Raw genomic sequence first — 20231 nt, 5'->3', positions numbered from 1 at the left:
CAAATGCCAAATATTGCCTAAAAAACTTGACTCATAGATTGTCCAGTGTAACAGAAAAGGATCTAGTTCCTGGTTACTTCCTGGTTCCCGGCCCAGATGACTAGACAATATTCTTGTTGTGAAGCACATGATTTGATTTTATTTTTTCCATCTGTAAAACTAGTTATTCGTCATTATTAAGCTAATGCAAAGGTAGTACTACCTACCAGTAGGTGGAGTAACCTACCTGCAAATAAAGCTCACAGACTGCAGGTCTACCTAAGCCAGTATGTTCCAGAATTTCAGGCTTTGTCCAGATGTTTCAGTTGGGACTTATCACCTTGTCAGATGTTTTTTTTCCCTAAAACTAATCACTAAACTCTAACCCTTGTTGGCTTCTGGTAAGACAAGATTAAAAACTTCTGGCAAATGTCAGCTACTAGCTGGTGGTGTAGAGACCTACTAGCCCATGTCTATGGTGGTGATAACAACATATAAAAGCCATTTAAGGGTGGGATAACATCTAAAGCAGGTGGAAATAAATCCAGGAACATGAGGAGTGCAAATCCATGCAGGACCATGTGCAACATAAACCACCCAGCCACACAAAAAGCTTTAAACATTTTCCACGGTATTTATATTTTTTGTTATTTGATTAACTCTTCACTTGCATTTGACCCATCAAGTCAGTGATGACACTGGTGACTGGACCTTGGAAACCCACCTTGGTTGTCTCTCAGGGTGAAGTTGGGGTTGTTTGCTGCCTCTGGAGCCAAGCTGTAGTAGAAGTGTTGTCCACCCAGAGGCTCATCTGGATCCACTGCCGTCACTGTTTGGATCAGCTGGATAACACCCACGTTCAAAGTTAGATCCCAGTAAAAGAAAGGCTCTGTTTCATCTTTGGCTGTGCTTGTGTAGGCACTATTTAATCTTCTGTAAGCTAATTGTTTCAATACATTTACATTCATGTTTTTAAGATTTTGATGGACATCTGATGGTCTACATGTGTCACATGTGTCACTCTGCAATACTGTGTAATGTTGTCATGTCAGATGCTCGTGTCTCTCTACCTGCCCGGCTTTGGCATTTTCGCACATGTAAGCCTCCAAGTAGTGTGTCAGCGAAGGAGGATTATCATTCACATCCAGGACCTTCACGGCCACGGACACACTCGCAATCTGTGTAGGGTTATCTGCAGGAACACACGCACACACAGAGAACAGTGAAATTGAGGAGAAAGCTGTGAGATGCATTGATGGACTCGGATAAATGACTGAGCATCCTGCTGAGCTCAGTTTGTGCCTTCCTTAATCTTCCCCTCATTTACAATGAGCCGGCGGCGCATTAGGGCTTCTTACATTTCTGTGCCTTTCCGCTACCAATCAGCAATTTGCATACCTTAACCAGCTGTGTAATAGGCAGTAGAAATGCAATTAATGGGCAGTAACTACTTTCTCAGGTTTCATCACATGATCGATCAATCATTGCAGTGACTTTGACTCTGGAGGTTGAAGCTGCCTCATGTTAATGTGTGCGCGCGTGTGTGCACATGTGTCTGAGGCAGTAGAAAAATGAAATTCATAGAGTGAAAGCGGTTAAGCCCCTCTGACGTTTTACCTCGGCGAAGTGAAATCACTGGTGTGAAAAGCTATTGGAGTTCAAGAACAGTACAAAAGCAAGTTTGATTAAAAGGTGAATATTGATTGAGTTGCTTTAACAAATAAGAGTTTTGTTCCAAATGAAAGAAAGGAGGTGATTACATCAGTTAATAGAGCTTTTTCACAGAGGACGTTTTGACCTGTCACAGCAAGAAAAGCACAGAAATTAAAAATAAAAAAACAATAGCTGCTTATAGAATTCAATGTTAATGTTAGTGGCAACTGTACATTTCCAGGTGTAATAAAATAAATGTTTTAAAATGTAAGACTATGGATAATCTTTAAACTGTTTTCCATTTTGTTGATTCCTATATTTCAGCTCATAAAAGTTTAATTATGCTTTCATAATATCACAAGTCTTTTTCATAAATGTATGATTGAACCTCATATCCAGGTTAACTGCTCATAAAATCCAAATTTCACATCTAAATATCCTTTCTTGTTTCTCTGATACAACAATAATCTTTAAATAATTAGTGGCCCTTTTTACAAATGAGATAATATTGTGACTTCTTGTCAAAATGAATTTGATTCACACGTTTATTCACTTTCTGACAGATTTTCTGACACATTGTATAAAATGACAGGCAGCCTCACGTTTGTGTATAAAACAATTAATAACAGCAGGATAATTATAGTAAATGGAAGTAAAGGGAAGAGACTCATTCGAAAGACAAAAACCTTTAATGTTGCAATCATTTAGTTTGTCCCTCTCCCTGTGTCCCCTCCTACCTGTGCCCTCTCTCACCCTCTCCATCTTCAGCACATCTTTAATTAGCTCCCATGCAGGTAGTTATTTCATTAACCTTTAATTCAATTAGCATCTCCGTGTAGGTGTGTCGACCAAACCAAAGAGACAAACAGGCAAATAAAGTGAAGCGAGGGAAGGATGAAGGTGCTTTTTGGTCTAAGCAGGTTTGTGTGGGTCTGTGGGGCATTTTTTGAAAAAAAAAAAATCAACTTTCTATACCTTATTCTAGTCCAGCTACTGCTCTTCTATTTCTTGTTCTCAAACCACCATTTCTAGCAATGCTTTAATAATACTTTGGTAGAAATTCTTGGGTGCAACAAATAACACCTGTCTCCAAAGAGTCCAATACAGAAATGACTTGACGTGGCGAAGGTTTTTGCATGAGAATAACTGTGCTTGCGTGTCGGTGCATGACGTACTCATCTCCATGGCAAGGACGGTGATGTTGTGCCAGCCGATCTCCTCGCGGTCCAGTGAACGCACAGTCATCAGCGACCCTGAAGTGATCTCGATGTAGAAGTACTTCTCGGGGTCACTGGACCTCTCGATGGAATACCTGGTGACACAAAGCAACACATGAACATCAGTGCTGTGTGTTTTGTGGAGCTTGTAATCCTATCTGAGGGCGACACACGCACACATGCCCAATTCAGCATGCGCAGCATGTGTGTGTGTGAGCGATAAGGCGGCAGACTGGCAGCTACTGAAGGCAAAATATGAAGAAGAGGCTCCACTTAAGACTTAATCAGAGTATCTGCCTTTTCTGCCAGACTGACACTGGGGATACACAGACCTGCAGCATGCACCTAAAGCAGACACACACCATATGGTTACACAAAAGACCAAATGGAGAATATTTTCTTTTGGGGGGGGAGTCTTCGCTCAGGGGTACATCTTCTCATAATCCATTCAGCGTAGCAGGAAGCTGCTTAAGGGGCCTTTAAAAGACTAATTAATGTACATTAAACTATGTACCTCCATCACATTTGCATTCAAATATTTAATAAGAGCATGGTGCAGGCAAACTGTTATATTACAGCCTGTGCGTGTGTGTTTTGGACTGTGTGCCCACAGGAAACAGTGGTGACTCTCAGATCCACAGCTAGCAAAGAATCTCCCTCAAGGATTCTATAATATCACTCATCCACAGTCGTGAAGAGGGTCTGGTGTGTGATTGTGTGTGTGATTGTGTGTGTGTGCCCATCAAATAGCAGGTGAAATGGTTCACGTCTGTCAGTCAAGCTGCAGCTGGCAAAGGACATAATGATGTAACACAGCGACTGAAGGTCACCTGCTGCTTGTTGTTGTTATTTGTGATCTGATGATGAAGCTGCTGCAGTACTTGGCCCTCAGCTCCTCACTGTCATTTCAGCTGATTTCTCAGCTATCAGAAACTTTCTCGCCATAACTCATGCTTCAGACCGGCTTTCTGAAAATCTCCTGATGTACAGCCAAGAACGCAGAGCCAGCTCTGGGGGATTTCGGAGAAACACGATATTCAGATTGGAGCTTTAGCTGCATCATTGGCTGACTGCTCTGATCCCTGCTCTCTCCAGGAATTAGACAGTTGTCTGTTGATTGTCATCGGTGTCAAGTTCCTTGACCATCAAACAGTTGAGTGTAATGTTAGGACTCAAAGCTATTGAATGGGTCGAGAATTCTAGGGTAGAAAATGGAGCCAGAAGGCAAAATCCTTGTGATCGTGATTTACTATATGAAAATGTAGATTTTGATATCAATGAATACAATAAACTACATATTTTATTCCATGGCCATGCAAGCATCTCTGAATGTATTTACTGTGGACAGTGGTGCGCTGGAACTACATGAAGTGTACATCAATCAAGTGTGACATCAATAAATGTACCCAAAGCTGCATCACTCAAAACTTCCATCCAATAGTTGAGGAGATATTTAAGCCTGGTCCAAAATGACTGACATTATCATCCTAATAAGAAGAGAAAAAAAATCAAGTAAAGAGAAACGGGATCACATGAAGACACTGCTTTGTGTGAACCATTAGTTTGGAGCTCTGACAGTTTCTGTCTGAGGGAAGCAGCTCAACTTGTTTGTGAGTGATAAATGCATCAGGCTTGACACTGACAGGCAGCAATAATGTGGATCTGGTCCAGGACTGAGCCTGTCAGTAGCACTAGCAGATCTACACCCCAGCTCTCCCCTACAGTCTTGAGTTTTACGATTTACTCATGCACCTGTTAGCTGAACGGCATCCGCCGACGGTCATGGTGGCACCTACGGGATAAAGACATTTTCTCCAGACTTAACTGTGGTTAAAACGTGGTTAAAACATTTAGACATAAGCCGCCTGCTTATGCATGCAAACCCCTTAGCGAGATAAAATGCATCCTGTGTTAATTGATGCACTAAGTAGTCACGTTTTCATTCTTTTAATCAACTGTGTTCTGAATATCTGACACTCCTTGATGTTGAAAGGAGCCACTTCCGGCTCTTCAGGTCTCTTGGACCGGACGAGGAGAAAGACCTCTGGGATCACCACTGTCGCAGTGGGCCAACCACAGTAAGGTGTAAAAAATGAGTGCACAGTATGAATGCAGGGGCCGAAATCCCAACTTCCTGCCCATTGTTGTATGTTTGTGTGAGGAGTGGTGAATAAGTGAGTGAGGAGGACATGTCAGACCCAAGTCTCAATGTAAACTGCTGCCCGTCAATACGCTCACACACACACACACACACACACACTCTGTCAACCATGGCATCATCTACACCACGTCCATTTCCTGTGTGCATCTTTTCACCCCGGTTGAGGGTGTGAAAGCCACAGCTGGGACAAGAGAAGGTTTGTGCCATGTGAAACACCCATTTACTGCCACAGTCCTTGAATCCTTTGGATGATTGATGGCCTAATTAACGGGTTTCTGTCTAATTAGATCACAAGAGGTGCAGTTTGGACAGTCAAGCCACCATGCAGCATCTCTTCCCTTAGAGCACAAAGCGTGCTCTCAAATAAATGAGAGGGCTTCCGGGGTGTGTGTGGACTGACTGTTGGATGTTGTCGGAGCTGTTCTCAGTATTATGATGTTTGTTCTGCTCATCCTCCGCTCTGTCTGTATCCTCACTGTGGAGCTCAAACACATTTACCTTCACCCTGCAGTAACAGCCTGGTATGAGAAGCCATGTTGTGATGCTGCCCCCTGCTGGTGTCCAGCTAACATTACACCAGCAGACCCGGAGCAAGACTAGTTTGACGTTCACTTTGTGCATGACACAAATGTCTTTCAGTGGACTGTCTTTGTCCTGTGAACGTGAAGAGCAAGTACATCAGAAAACCCACATGGAAACATGAGTACTGTAATTGTGTTTTCCTCACCTCACTGTGTTGTTGGCAGCATCAGGATCCCTCGCAGTCACCGTCTTCACCATCGTCCCGATCTCTGAGTCCTCTGGCAGCTCGATATAATACGCCGGCAAGTCGAACACGGGGGGCTCGTCCACGTCCTCCACGCTCACGTGCACAATGGTGACGTCCTTGAAAGGCCCACGGTGGCGGAAGGCCGGGTCCAGGTGGGTGTTGGCTCCCTCCACCTTTAGAGTGTAACTGAGCTTGTTTTCAAAATTCAGCGGCTGATGGGGAAAATCCACGAGGGCATTAGACAAAGGACACAGAGCTGACGAAAAGAAAATCACAGATTTTTGACTTTCTGTGTCTGTATCAGGTGTCTTAGCTTTTAAGTCGTTTTGTGGTCATTTTACATGTGAATTTGTAAATCTGCATCCGTTTTTTTGTCATTTTGCGTGGTGGTGGTCATTTGATGTCTATTGTTGGATGCTTTGGTTTTGTTTTTGGTCATTTTGTACCTATGTTTTAGGCCTTGGTTATCATTTTGAGTTGCTTTGTACGTGTCTTTCACGTCCTTTTGTGTCTTTTAATTGACCTTCAAACACCAAAACTGAACAGTACCTTCTGAGGATGTACCCATTCAGTAATCCATCCATAGTCGTGCAAGAATAACAGATTTCTTTATCAGTGTGCTTTGTACCTTTTTCACTGTGATGATGCCAAAAAGGTTCGTTGGGTCAGTACTGATGTCAAAGGTGTCCCTTCCGTCTCCATCGATGATGCTGTATTTCATCTCAGCGTTGACCCCGATGTCCCTGTCCTTCGCCCAGATTCGACCCACCACGGATCCCACAGGGACAGACTCCGGGACGCTCATCTGGTACAGCCCTGAGGAGACAAATCAGCAGAGAGATCATGTTACACAGAAATACCTGTTCCATCTGTTTTACTCTTCTGGCCTCTAGATGGAGCCTGTTCCTAAATATTCCTGCCTCACATCTCAGGCAGACTTAAATAAAAGGCTCCATAAACACCTCACAATTGGGTTATGTACTATCTCATGGGCCAGCTTGAATTTCATCTACCATTTAACCTCAAAGAATAGGTGACAGCTGTCCAATTTGTGGCACTCCCTGCAGTCTAAAGTGAAATGCCTGCAGATTGTGCTTGACAGAGAGGAATCCCTGAAGCTCTTCACAGCTGATCAAAGTTCCTTCGAAGTGATGGCACTAATTGGTGGGGGGGCTAGTGATGGAAGTGGAAGTGGACAGCAACAAGGGCAGCGGGTGTTTTTTCTTTGCCTGTGAGTGCAGCCACCCGTCGGCCAGGCTGAGATGGCCGCGAACAACCAGACAACCCCTCTGACCTCTAGAGGCACAAAATGAGAGGAACAAGAATGGGGATACACAAAGACACAGCATGGGGCCAAAAGTGGACGGAGGGGCCAACAGCTGGGTGCTCCAGAGAAATGAGGTGGACAGATGTGGAGAAAGTAAACTCACATGAAATTACTTATAGCATCAACACTACTGCTCTATTTGCAGCCTGAGTCACACCACATGTATCAACTTTGAAACAAAATCTGCCTGTTTTTTTGTTTTTGTTTTGTTTTGTTTTTTAATTCAGGCTCATTTGAGGGATTTGTGTTGTTTTTCAGTAATAAACGTATTTATGTAGTGTCCCAGATTTAAAAGCGCTGTAAGGTCCCACTTTGGCCATGTGCTGTGTACAATTAGTGTCAGTGTAAAGTCATGATAATCTGAATGGTATATTCATAATATTTTGAAAAGGCTGGTCTAAAACACACTGGCTGTACAAAATTACTAGTTTATTCTAACCTTAGAAGTGAAAATGAATAATTTTCTTTTTGTAAAATGCAAATAAAACAATTTTACATTTAAAGATACTAAGTAAATACTTTATATTCAGAACACTACCTGAATACTAACCTATATAAAGCACAGTACAGGATGTGAGCATTTTCCCGTGGAGATAATAAAACGTTCCCTAAACATCTTAATTGAACTAACATTTTACCTCAAACTGGTTTCCCAGTTTATATTTGGAACAAATGATAAGCTTGGTAGATTATATGCATGTTATTTAATGCATGCACGCCATCCAAAAACAATAACTCAATTAGCTGAAGCATAGGAAATTCATTTCCAAGAAGTTCCATGCTAAGGAAGACTGCGAGAAACCTGGCTGATGTAATGGTTTACTGCTTTCCCCTTCCTGTAAACTCCTTGTCTTTGACATTAGAGGCCGTAATTTTAGATTGTGATGGACATGTGTGAGTATTTCCTGAAAATGTATCAACAAAAGATAAAGTGAGACAATAATGAACAGTTTAATGGATGATGGATGTCTCATAACGCTAGATACCCCCTTAGGGAAATTCTTAAAGCTTGGACCAAACTTCCACTGTTTAGACCTTGGTGATTAAAGGTCAAAGGTTACCTTTTCTTGCAAATTAACCTTGTAATCAAACTGTTTGCAATTTTCTTGTTTTCTGCATAAATTGTTCATAAAATGTGATCTTATCTTTGCTAAAGTCACAAACATCAACAAACACAATATTTCTAAGCTGATAAAACACAGTCATGATCTTTCATATATTTACTAAACACCATCCATTAAACATACAGGTCCAGTGTGTGTCTTGTCCAGAGGCACTTCGACATATAGCCGCGACCAGGTATCGAACCACCGACCCTGTGGTCCGTGGAGACTGCCTTTACCAACTGAGCCAAAAAGTAATGTAAACACTAGGCTTCTGATATCCCTAAACACAGTGGGGGATCTATAGTTATTTTAATTGGGGTGGCCAGGCTGGGACGCAGGTCGAAAATAGGGGGGCGCATTCAGCAAATGATTTAAAAAGTTTTAAACTTTCTCAGATATAAAGCCTATATTAATAATAATAATATGTTAGAAAAGCCAAATATGTAAGATATGTACTTTTTTACGTTCTACTATTTTAACTCCAAATAGTCACAAAACAAAAACTTAATTCCAGAGATAATGTTTCTCGTTACAACTGCCACAAAATATATATATGAGAGCACCTGTGGAGAGAAACTGTCCAGACAATTTGCATTTGGTTTCTTTTCCAGGTGTAAGAGTGTCAGGAGGTATCAGGAAGGATTAGACAAGGGTGGATTCAGCTTTTGAGTGACAGTAACACGGATCAAGTAAAACCCACAAAAGAGATGGAAGCAGGACAGAGTGCAGGAAGAGGAAAAGATCAACTTACTTTGGTCAAACATGGGCGGGTTGTCATTGACGTCACTGAGCGTAATGTTGACGGTGGTGGTGCCGGCAAGCCCCCCCAGCTGGCCACCCATGTCCTTAGCCTGGATGACCACAGTGTAGTTTTCTCTGGTCTCCCTGTCCATGTCTGCTAGGGACACACGGACCACACCTGAAGAGAGAAACACAGAGAGAGAAAGAAGGCAAACAAAGACACAGAAGGTGAATTACAGGTCAGCAACAGTGTTGACACAGATCATGTGTCCAAGCAATGGTGTCCTGGAAAACTTTCAGTCTGCCAGGCCGGTCTAATCTAGAAGTAACCATTTAGTTTACTCTGGGGGCTCAGGTTTAAAGGCCTTTCTTACTATGAGCAACTTGACAACAAAGTGCTCGGCAGCCAAAGCTGGAACATTTTTCTCTCTCTTTGGTTTGAAGTGAACTATGGTCTAATGGAAAATGGTGCTATTGTGTTTTCCCGTTCGGCAGTCAGGTATAATAATGTTTGAATCTGAATCTACAGTAGTCATATTTGTGGGGTTGCTCTCCTGTGCTGCCGTTCAAATCTGATCCAACCACACAGTCCCGATAATGGGAATTAGCTGAGGTTTTGATGCTTAATACATTTTATTGCTCACTTCACAGAGCATTTGGTGTTGCAGAGAAACGCTTAAGATTGGAACATTATTTTCAGGGCTTTAAATCTCTGCGATAATAATTGAATGTATGTGAAATGTAAAATTATACATTTGCAGGCTGTTGAGAAGAGACAAGTGGAGACTTGGAAGTACATGACAGTGTTTTACTTTCCAGCTCTATTTCTACAGGGGAATAAGGGAATTTCAACAGAACATATTTCGATATATATGAAGCTAAGAATCAAGCCACCAGCCCTACTTCTAATGCTGTACTCAATGCTTACCCCAGTTTCCTTAACTGGTATTGAGGACTGGAAATAACCCGTAAAATATCTGCCTGGTCCTTGCTGGTAAAGTCTAATTCCTTGGTCATCGAGAGATGTAAACCCCTTTTGTACCGTGGTTTCCTGTGTGCACGACAAAGCCTGTCTTTGTTTGTACGATATGGAAAGTGCCAGCATGTGGTAGGAGGAAGAGATATTTTGTAGCTCTGCATTCTCGCATTCAAAATAAGTGAGTCCCATCTTTGATGAACTCACATGAGAGGATGTTGGCCTCTAGAAATGTAAGTCAGTTTCCATGGTTGGACTGTAGAATAGCTTTTCAAATTCAGACATTTGCATGATATGAAAAACTAGACTGGCTACAGGTCCTTGTCTAAAATAATAATTGAAAAAGAAAAAAACCTTGAGACAAGTGCAAAACAGTTCCAAACCCAGACAGAGTAAAATAGCCTGGTTATTTCCGTCGACCTGTTCTCCATCTTCAGTGTCTCTTTCTGACTGTTCAGTCTCTCTCAACACTGTGTGTCATCACCAAAAACATTCGTACGTAGACCGAACACACACACAGCAGAATTCGACCATGGTCAAGTGAGGCATTGAGGAAGTGAGTGCACGCAACCATTCTGAGTTCCAGTTTCACAACTAACCACCAAAAGCCGGGAGCCTGGGAGGCTGATTGATAGCTGTAGAGCCTGTGGTGTTTCAGTGATGGATGAACCCACATTAGTAGCAGTCTGACTGGCTGCGGCTCAGCTCAACAGATTTCACTGCTGACAAACAAGGAAATGAGGCAGCTGTGGTAAACAATGGCCAGTGACTCCTGGCTTTCAGGAACTAATGGGCTTTTGGATGTGGTAGCTTGAGTCAGAGTAGCTGTTACCAAACTTCAGGAGTTTCACATGGGTGTTTGCACCTTCTTTATCACCAAATTTTCAAAAATGATATACTGTGGTTTTTCTCTGCAGTCCCTCTCTCTCAAACATTAGCTGCCAGTCACTTAAATTATATGATGCTTTATAATTATTTATCTGTCATCTTTCACCAATAATATTTTTATGGGAGAATTATTTTCAATTATTATATCATGCAATTTCAATTAATTGTTGTACTAAACTAAACTAAAGCTGCCAGGAGGTAGTTAGTTAATGGACCATAACGACAGGAAGCAGGGGAAAAACGCCAGCTTTGCTTTTTTAAAATTAATTTTAAAAAACGTATTAATATTACAGTATTAATTTTTTGTATACTCGTGGAACATATTTAACGTTGTTGGAAACTGTTCGGTTGGCTTGTTTCCCTCTGTCTTTATGCTAAGCTAAGCTAACCACCTCCTGGCTTTAGCCTTGTTACCCACAGCTAGGCCTACTTTTTTAATATTAAACATAAAAGTAACTTTTCTGTTGTATAAAAGGCAATCAACAAATATTTGAACATATTGGTCAGCAGAGTCAGGCTAGCGATTTCCCTCAGTTTGCTAAGCTAAGCTAACTGTGGACACAAATAGGTGGGAATTTTGTGTTTACTGCGAGAGATCGTGCAGCACAGGATAGTCTGTTCACTGATTTTCATAAAGTACATAAAGTGATGGATGTCAATTGTACCTTAAAACAGTAGCATCGTTTGATCCATAGTAAACATGCTAAATCATTGTCCACACTGCCCTTTAAAGGCAGAGGAATAAGTTCATATCTTTCGAATGTCTCAGCTTTCTCATATTGAAAGTTTATTAAAAAAAAAACTGAACCACACCGCGGGGCTCCCCGCCTTATAGTCCGTCCTTATTTTCAACCGAGAACTCACGCTTTGAGCTTTTTTGCCGAGTGCCAGGAGTTTAAGAAACAGCAAGTTGCAACAAAAGACTGCCATGTTTCATACAAGTGTTGGATAGTCTCATAGCAACAACAGGAGCCATGCTGAGTTTCCCACATTCGGAGCTGGTTGATATACACAGGGGCCTAATGTGTGGACTGTTAAAATCAGACTGTGGTGCAATTAGGGTGTGATGCAGTATTAGAAACAAGATGGGGGATTAACAGTAGCTGTCAGGCAACTGCTGGCCGTCCGTGGTCAACATCATTGTGGTCACCACAAGTTTATATGCAGCAAATAATGTAGTTAAAGTGGTTTTGAAATCCATCAGACTCTTGGTGTAATGGATAAAATTCTGGTTTCCCTGGTTACAGATCAAATGTTTTGCAGCATGTGTGCAGTCGTACCGGTCTTTGCATCCACTGAGAAGTAAGGTTGACCCTCCAGGATGCTGTAGACCACCCGAGCACTGTTTCCATATGTGGGGTCATCTGCATCTGTAGCGCTCAGCTGGATCACAGATGTTCCTTAGTAAGAAAGAAGCAGAGGAGAAATGCCAAATCAGCAATACAATCATGTCACAAAAACATCACTTGGCCTGGGTTTTTCCGTCTGCGTTTGGAACAGGTTCAGGAATTAACTATGTTTATTTACTTCAAAGTAACCACAAAAGTGCATTTATGAATAGTGGATGAAGCAGATGGAGACAAGCCTGTGAGAACAAGTGACAACAATAACTCTACAGAGCTGTACCACAGCTGCAAACCTGCAGCAGCCACTCCCTAAAAAACCACAAATATGCAAAGAGAAAAGTTTCTGTCTCCGTCCATCTGTTTTTTTTTTTCTCCTTCTGCTCACCTATCTTGGACATTTCAGGTACGGACGCCCGATAGGGTCCGTCCAGAAACCTTGGCTCGTTGTCGTTGATGTCCTGGATCTTGACGATGAACTGGGACTCTGGCTCTAGAGGCCTGTCTGTCAGGCGGTTCCAGGCCTGAGCGTGGAGAACATACTGCGCCTTCACCTCCCGGTCCAACCTCTGGATGGCGTGGATGTCCCCTGTGCTGTCGTCAATAGTGAAAGTGGTCCCCGCGCCCTCACCCGTCAAGATGTACTTAATGGAGCCGTCCCCTTTGTCCATGTCTGAGTGTAGCTAAACAGATGTTCACAGGTTATTCAACAAGTAAACATCAACTTTTAAGTTATTTGGAGACGTCTCAAGAGGCTGGGAAGTAATGTGAGACAACAAAAAGCATCAACAATTTGTCAAAAACTGCAAGGGGATCGTCTTAATCTCAGAAAGCTCTCCCCAAAACCGATGTGTGGTGCAGTCCAAAAGTATTAGGACACAAGATGTTTTTGAGGGCATTTAATTAGGTCCGAGTCCCCTATTTTTAGAACAATGCATCCGCACAATGATTCCAAACACAGAGACGAGACAACCAAATTACTCTTTGAGGGCAAACAAATGGAAAGTTCCTGATTGTCCAAGTCAATCATATGATGTCAGTCCAACTGAACATGTGTTGCTGAAGAGTAGACTGACAGCAGAAACGCTGTCCTAGAAATGAGGATAAACATAAATGTTGCTTCACTATTAGCTCGGTAGAGCATGATATCCAGCGTCAGCTCATTTCAACAGACAGTGGTCATCAGGCAGTTACTGACATACAAAGCATTATGTGGTTTCAGCTGCTCTAATATGAGAATTTGTTTTTTTTTATCTTATATCTTTGTAAACTGTATATCTATTTTTTTTTTATTTATAAAAATTTATCACGCAGTGGCATCATTTCGACACATAATAGACACAACAATCAATTAATTAATCACAAAATATATTGGAAAATTAATGGATATAGAAAACCCTTGTGTCTTTGTTCCAGTCCCACTTTAGACATTGACAAATTTAGTCTATTACCGGCTATAAAACTGTTTGTCTAACGTGGACATAAACAACCACAAATAAAAGCCGATGGCACTTTTTAATTACTTAAAGCAATTAAGCAATTACTTCCATTCAAATTCACTATGCTGATAAAGAGAGAGCCAGCACTATAACTCTATCTATCTGTCTGTCTACCTATCTACCTAATACAGTACAATAAAATGCACGTATTACATATTAGTTTGTTATCATATTCCCCTGTAGTATGTATAATATGGATATGGGTACATTAACTCCACAGCCTCCAGGGGCGGTGTGTGGTTAACCTTAATACTGTAGCTGTAAGTAGACATCTAATCACAGCTTACAGCCTGTGTGTTGCCACTGGCCCTGCAGAGCAATCAGAGACATTTTGTGGCCCGTGAGTGCAAATGCCAGGCTGTTGATGTGCAATCACTCTTTACTTTGTACTTAGAGGGTCTCTGAGCATGATGAGTAGTTGCTGCCATCACACTAGCAGAGCAGAATTAAATGCCCCCCATTGATGTCTGCCTCGTATATAATCAACAGGCGTGCACAGGGAGCACGCTGCACAACTCGGACAAAAACATCGCCGGTCTGACTCTAAACACACTCCTTTCAGGAGCCTTGCTTTGGCTTTGTGCAGTCTGGGGCCACTACGCCAAATGACCAAGCTGTGTTTGTCAAACTGCTAAAAGTTTGCAGCTACAGCACTTTTTGTTATCCTGGTGATAGTTCAGCAGCAATTTTCACAATAACTACCATTACTAAGCAGCAGACAATGCAGCTTTTCCTATCTCCTCGGACAACGCGCCCACCTGCACACACTCTTGCAAAGCGCTATGCAGCCCAGCCCAGCCCAGCCCAGAATAGATTTTTTAATCAACACCCCTTTGTGGGCTTCAGCCCCATGTCTGATGGCGATATATCTCAGGTCGATGCCGTCCCTCCATCTCATCCGCCCTCTCCTGCGCTGATCCTTCCTTTCCATCCAAGCCTATGAAAGGAAGGAGTTTGACACTCAGGCTATCAATTACCCGCTGCATCTTACCCCTCAGTCCAAAGCCCAAATGCTCCCCAAGCTCCAGATACAGAGACGAGGCAAGGTGGGTTGTGCTGAAGGTAAAATAGGAGGGAGTCTACAGTACATACTGTATTTCTTCTGCTTTGTCATATCCTACAAAGACTTTCTGCCTTGAGTGGCTCTCTGGGTAGTAGCCCAGGCTGTCAGAATCATTTATTTCATTCAGCTTGGAAAAATTAGGGTGGGTGGCATGAAAGGAATGAGTGAAAAAACAGTAAGTGGGGAAGAAGAAGAGGTAGGACAGAAGTGAATATACTATAGTGATGGTACTGTGAGTAAATTTTTATAGCACATAAGCAGATACAGCACTTTTTTCGAGAGCTCTGGGGGCACTCTCTCAGGACTTATTACTGCTCTATCCGCTGGAGCATGTGACTTTTTGGAATCCTGTTTTCCCAAGTGGTGCCAGTGAAATTATTCCAGAACCATAATTAGGCACGTTTGCATCATCCCCAAAGGGAAATTTCACAGGCTGAGCGGTTAGTACTACCGTCTTTTAAAAGTCGAGGGGGAATAGTGAAGCAAATTCAATCACAAGTCTGGAATCAGAGCTTTAAGATCAGGGCAGCACAGTTTTAGTAATTTGGGATAAGAAAGCATCACATATGGGCTACTGCAAGATCTTACATCAAAGTTCTGACAGAATGCTCGACAGGAATCGCACTTTATTCAGTCCAGAGTTATATTTATTATTCAGTTTCAACAAGTTGGTATTTTTAGAAAAGTAAAATTAATGATATGATGGACCCGCAATTACTTAAAGCTAATTAATTTTTTGTTGTTAAATATACTTAAAGGCTCATTGTTGTAGCTAATCAGAGACTTTTAACAGTTTCTGTGTTGAGTTGAAAAAGATCATTATTCTGTTTTTCTACCGCTGGTACATCACAGTAACAATAAATATCTGTATATGAGCAGAAATACTCTTACTACCTATGTATTACTGCTGATGCTTTTAGGGCACAGACTGAAAGGCTTTTAAAATGTCAAACCTGAGCCAAACGTTGGGATTAGATGCTTTGCCAGATTTTTCTGACAGACCTATTTAAATCATGTAATTGTTTCACAAATTCTCTGTAAACTGGGGTAAAACTTGTACTTGTCGTACCCAAACTTGCCTGCTAAAGAAACAAGGTTATCGATATTATGGGTGAAACTGTGAATTTTTCCCTGTTACTGTTTTTCATTCCACACCAAGCCTCTATAGCAGGGGTCACCAACCTTTTTGAAACTGAGAGCTACTTCTTGGGTACTGATTAATGTGAAGGGCGACCAGTTTGATAAACACTTTTGAAATAACAAATTTGCTAAATTTACTTCTAATTATATGTTAAATGAATGATATCTATGTGAAGCCACCGATCATTTTAATGATTTCTCACAATAACTATCAAATGTGATTTAAAAAAGAATAGCAACAAAAAAGTTGGCTGCATCTTATTGGTAAGTGGCGCTATGGTGATCTATTTTTAGAACAGGCCTGCGGGCTACTCATGTGGTCCTTGTGGGCAACCTGGTGCCCACGGCCACCATGTTGGTGACCCCTGCTCTATAGTAACACAGATCTTTGTCCTTACCCTTGTTTCTGATGTTGTTGTTTGCCATAGTTTGTTGGACTTGACTCGTACCTTTAGGTCATCAGCAACATAAAGTCGGATCTTTGTGTACTTCTACACCTCTGCATGCAAGATTTTCTGTTGTTTTCATGCTGCAGTAGTATTTTTGTGTTTGCATCTTAAAAACCATCATGAAAAATAACTAAAATGTAACTCGAAAACGATGTATTCTTGTACACTACTCTGCGTTTAGAGGCATCACATCCTGTTAGCACAAATCTGTCCAAAGTTTGACAACCCATCTCCAATAATCATTGTTTATTTAATTTAACCATGAATATAACCATGAATGGTTGCCTAAACCACACATCTATTTAATGCAGATCTTTTTTCTGGCTTTGATTTGCACAATTGTTACAGCCATTGTTATGCAGCCAGCCTACTGACTGCAGATCAGTCATATTGCCGCAATGTCTCTGCATCCGTCACTATGAGCTATCGCAGCTTAGGGTACAGAGCCAAAATGGTGGGGTCCACTGGAGGGGGTTGTTTCATATTAGACACACAGGTAAGAATGTATCATAGAGAATGTCTAAATATTTTGGTCTTTGGGGAGTCAAATCCCTAAAGTGTGTGTGTGTGTGTGTGTGTGTGTGTGTGTGTGTGTGTGTGTGTGTGTGTGTGTGTGTGTGTGTGCAGATTGTAATGTTAAATGTGGGCTCAAACATTTGGTTGATTAATTCAAGGTAAATTGAATTAAAAGAACTAAATCTAACCTACACCTCTGTCTCTCCTTTAGGTGCTAACACTGGATTAGCTCACATGATCCTTTTGCTGTCTGACATGACGCTGCTGCTCAACTCGATGACCACCCCAGAGATCCTAGGTATTATTTATGTAATATGCTAAATATAAGCTTACATTAGCCGCAGTCAGACCTCAACTGTTAGGGGCCTTAAACGTACAAGCCTGACTCGTGTAGGCGGCTAATGCACATTTTGTAATCTACTTCCTGCTCTTTTCTTTTTCAGACAACGCAGTACAGACACCAGCTCGTGCTGCATGTTGACTCGTGAGCAGCCAACAGTTTCATTTTGTCATTTGGCTAGTTTACAAAATGATAATGTTAATTGACTACAGCTGATAAAATCTAAACACTCGCAGCCTGTTAAAAGCACCAATTATGCACATAAATTTATGGGGACAATTTGGCGCAGGCAGGTTATAGTGACCGTGCATTTAAAACAAGGTCGTTTTAGCGTCGCCACTCTCTAGCTCAACATAACAACTTTGTCACTAAAAGCTTCACCGAAAACAACTTTTTTTTTGTGATGTGATGGCAATTTTCATTGCAGTTTCCAAGACTGTTGTGTGTCTCTCCACTAATGACGACTGGCCTTACAACTATTGATCAAATGTAGCATTCACTTTAGCAACTGAGCGATGAAAGTGCTCCTTTGTGAGCATTCCTCATCAGTTCTTTTCAGAGCATGTCAGCTGTGTTGCAGACATGTGGCCCACTTCTGCACTTTGTGGAGCAGGACAGGCCGAGTGAAGCCTCAGTTCGAGTCAATTACCTCAATCACTTCTGTCTGGCTCTTGTTCAAAGTGTCTTTGTGTAGACGCAGTGCATCCAGGGATTTAAAAAATTGGGATTTTTTTTTTTCCCTCACTCACTGATGTTTGTCTCTCCCCACCCCTGATGTTCATTTTTGTATTCATGTGCTCAGCTCTGGCCAAGCAGCAGATGACCTCCAGGCTGCCGGGCCGCCCTATAGGTAGTTCAGAAAGTTGTGCTTAAAATTTCTTTGCAACACCTACGCTGGGGCTCCTTTCACACCAGGTGCACCAAGTGGAAAGGTCAAGCAGAAAAGCAGCTCACCTGCTAAGTCAGAAGCTTGAGCACTTTGCATATCCTCAGGTTTTACAACGTAAGCGTGTCCATATTCACTTACTTGGCAGTTTATTAGGTTCTTCTAGCTCAAACACGACTTCATTATTCTTATCTGAACCTCAAAAACTTCCAACTGAGTGTTTGTGTGCTTGGTTGTACAGTACACTATGAATCATCATCAGCACTGACCTTTCCAATATAAAGTGGTTCCAGTCCAGTGTACTCCTCCAGGACAAAGAACTGGTTCCAAACCCAACCTCGCTTCACCCTCTGGTGCAGTGCTGAGCTGCCTGCATTGTCCTCCTCTGCAGGCTTACCCAGAAGGCTGTGAGTCAGTAAGGTCAAAATGCAGAGGGCCACAGGGAGCAATGTGCTGGCAAGTGCTGGAAGATTCAACCGGTCTCCCATTGTGAAAAGCACAGATTTGAGAAGACTTTTTCTTCAAGAGTGCAGTGGTTTCCTGGTTCCCTTCTGGCTGGCTGTTGTTGAGTCCTGGAAGAGAAAGAAAGAAAGGATTTGACAGATGAGTCTCAGATTTATGTCCTTTTGGACATCATCCTTTTGATGATCACGGAGCCCAGGATGTGTTGCACTGTTGGAGTCCTGCAGATGACACATTTGCTGTCTTTCTTCCTGTTTCCAAATTAGCCTTCTACTTGTCAGGTTCTACATTTCAGCCACCTGTTTTTATAAGCATTATAAATATATTAAATATATCATTTGGAAACCGCAGAAAATAGAGGTCATATTGCCAAAAAGGGTTTTTATACTTGAGTTAATTAAGTAAAATGGCAACATTGATTGTTTGCTAAAATAGTGCAGAGACATTAGCTATGGCATGTTTTTTAGCAAAATACTGTGCATTGTGTAAGATGCTTATTATGCTGCTAATAATGAACCTGCTTTGGCTGAGAGGGGGGATTTTTGCCTTTAGTTACAGTGTGTTGTGGAGAAGCTGACAAGAAATATGGGAAGATAGTGAGAAAGTACAGCAGTCCAAACAGAACAATAGCAATCATCCGACTACCACCTTCAATTCAATTCAACTTACTTAGTTCCTTAGATAAAAAGTTAAACATTAAACTTAAACTTTTGTTTTTCAGATTAGGTTTTATGTGTCTTGTATAATAGCGTATTAATCCCTTACAACAGTGGAAATCTGTTGCACAGCTCTGACAAAAACAAGGATATTATAATATTTGCCTCTAATTTTTTAGATAAATATTTATCTCATATTGACACTCATTGTTAAAAGCATCCTTACAACAATTTTAGAAAATTAAGAACAAAGCACTGAAACTAGCACATATATGCTAAGCTGATGTGCACATGTCTGCTGAGCAGTTTAAACACATACAGTAACATACTCCACAAACACACATTGATTAAATCTTTATTTATGTGCAAATGAAACAAATAGCACACATTATTTTAAGAAGGAAGCTTTAGATGTATAGGTGTTAATAGGTATATTTTCAAACAGACAAGCACGTTAGCTTAATGATAATGTAACTCATTGTTAAGGGAGTAGTCTGACATCTTGGGAAGTGCTCACATGCTTTCTTGACGAAAAATATTAAGTCTAGTATAAAGATATCAAGCCACAGTTTCTGACCTCAAAATCCAAGATGGCTGCTCCAAACTGTGTGAAAGCTGGAGTAATGCGCTGTTTATTAGCACCTCTGTGTTATTTGTGTCTCATTAAATCAATTTTATCATGGTATATGTATGTAATGTTTTACCTGCTAACACTGGCTAACTGGTATTTTTATGGTAACATGGTGTAGTACTGGAACATGGTCAAGTCGAGCTTTGACTTCCAACTTCAGAGGTAAATGCAATGCTCAAAACTTAGTTGCCTTGTTCCTTGACCCCAGTCTCTCTGCTAAACTCATCAGTCTTTGCAAGAAATCCAACAGATATATTGATAAAGATATGTCCATGTTATGGTACAGTAGTAGATAAAATCATGCAAAAATTCACATTCCTGACTGCTTGAGCTCCGGGAACTTGCATAAAACTTAGAATGAAAACATAACTAGTCCCACTTTTTGAGCCAGGAGGAGAAAACAGAAATGATGGCTACCACGGGCTCCGG

The 20231-nt window shown here is 41.5% G+C and overlaps 1 protein-coding gene across 3 annotated transcripts in view; it reads right to left on the bottom strand.

The window, feature by feature from the left end:
* The window catches only part of LOC137104922 (cadherin-20-like), a 72101-nt gene that overhangs the window by 3540 nt on the left and 48330 nt on the right, over nucleotides 1–20231 (bottom strand). For all 3 annotated transcript variants that reach the window (XM_067486801.1, XM_067486803.1, XM_067486802.1), the window contains exons 2-10: nucleotides 18323–18625; nucleotides 12549–12843; nucleotides 12098–12217; nucleotides 8964–9131; nucleotides 6408–6595; nucleotides 5738–5991; nucleotides 2808–2944; nucleotides 1050–1171; nucleotides 704–821 (exon numbers count right to left, since the gene is read on the bottom strand). In XM_067486801.1, coding sequence (XP_067342902.1) covers nucleotides 704–821; nucleotides 1050–1171; nucleotides 2808–2944; nucleotides 5738–5991; nucleotides 6408–6595; nucleotides 8964–9131; nucleotides 12098–12217; nucleotides 12549–12843; nucleotides 18323–18541 — 1621 coding nt within the window. In that variant the 5' untranslated portion in view covers nucleotides 18542–18625. The remainder of the gene's footprint in view (nucleotides 1–703; nucleotides 822–1049; nucleotides 1172–2807; nucleotides 2945–5737; nucleotides 5992–6407; nucleotides 6596–8963; nucleotides 9132–12097; nucleotides 12218–12548; nucleotides 12844–18322; nucleotides 18626–20231) is intronic.

This window comes from Channa argus, chromosome 19 (assembly GCF_033026475.1).
Source record: "Channa argus isolate prfri chromosome 19, Channa argus male v1.0, whole genome shotgun sequence".
Taxonomy (NCBI): Eukaryota; Metazoa; Chordata; class Actinopteri; order Anabantiformes; family Channidae; genus Channa; species Channa argus.
Note: the sequence above shows the minus strand (reverse complement) of the source record. Positions and strands in the feature narration are given on the sequence as shown.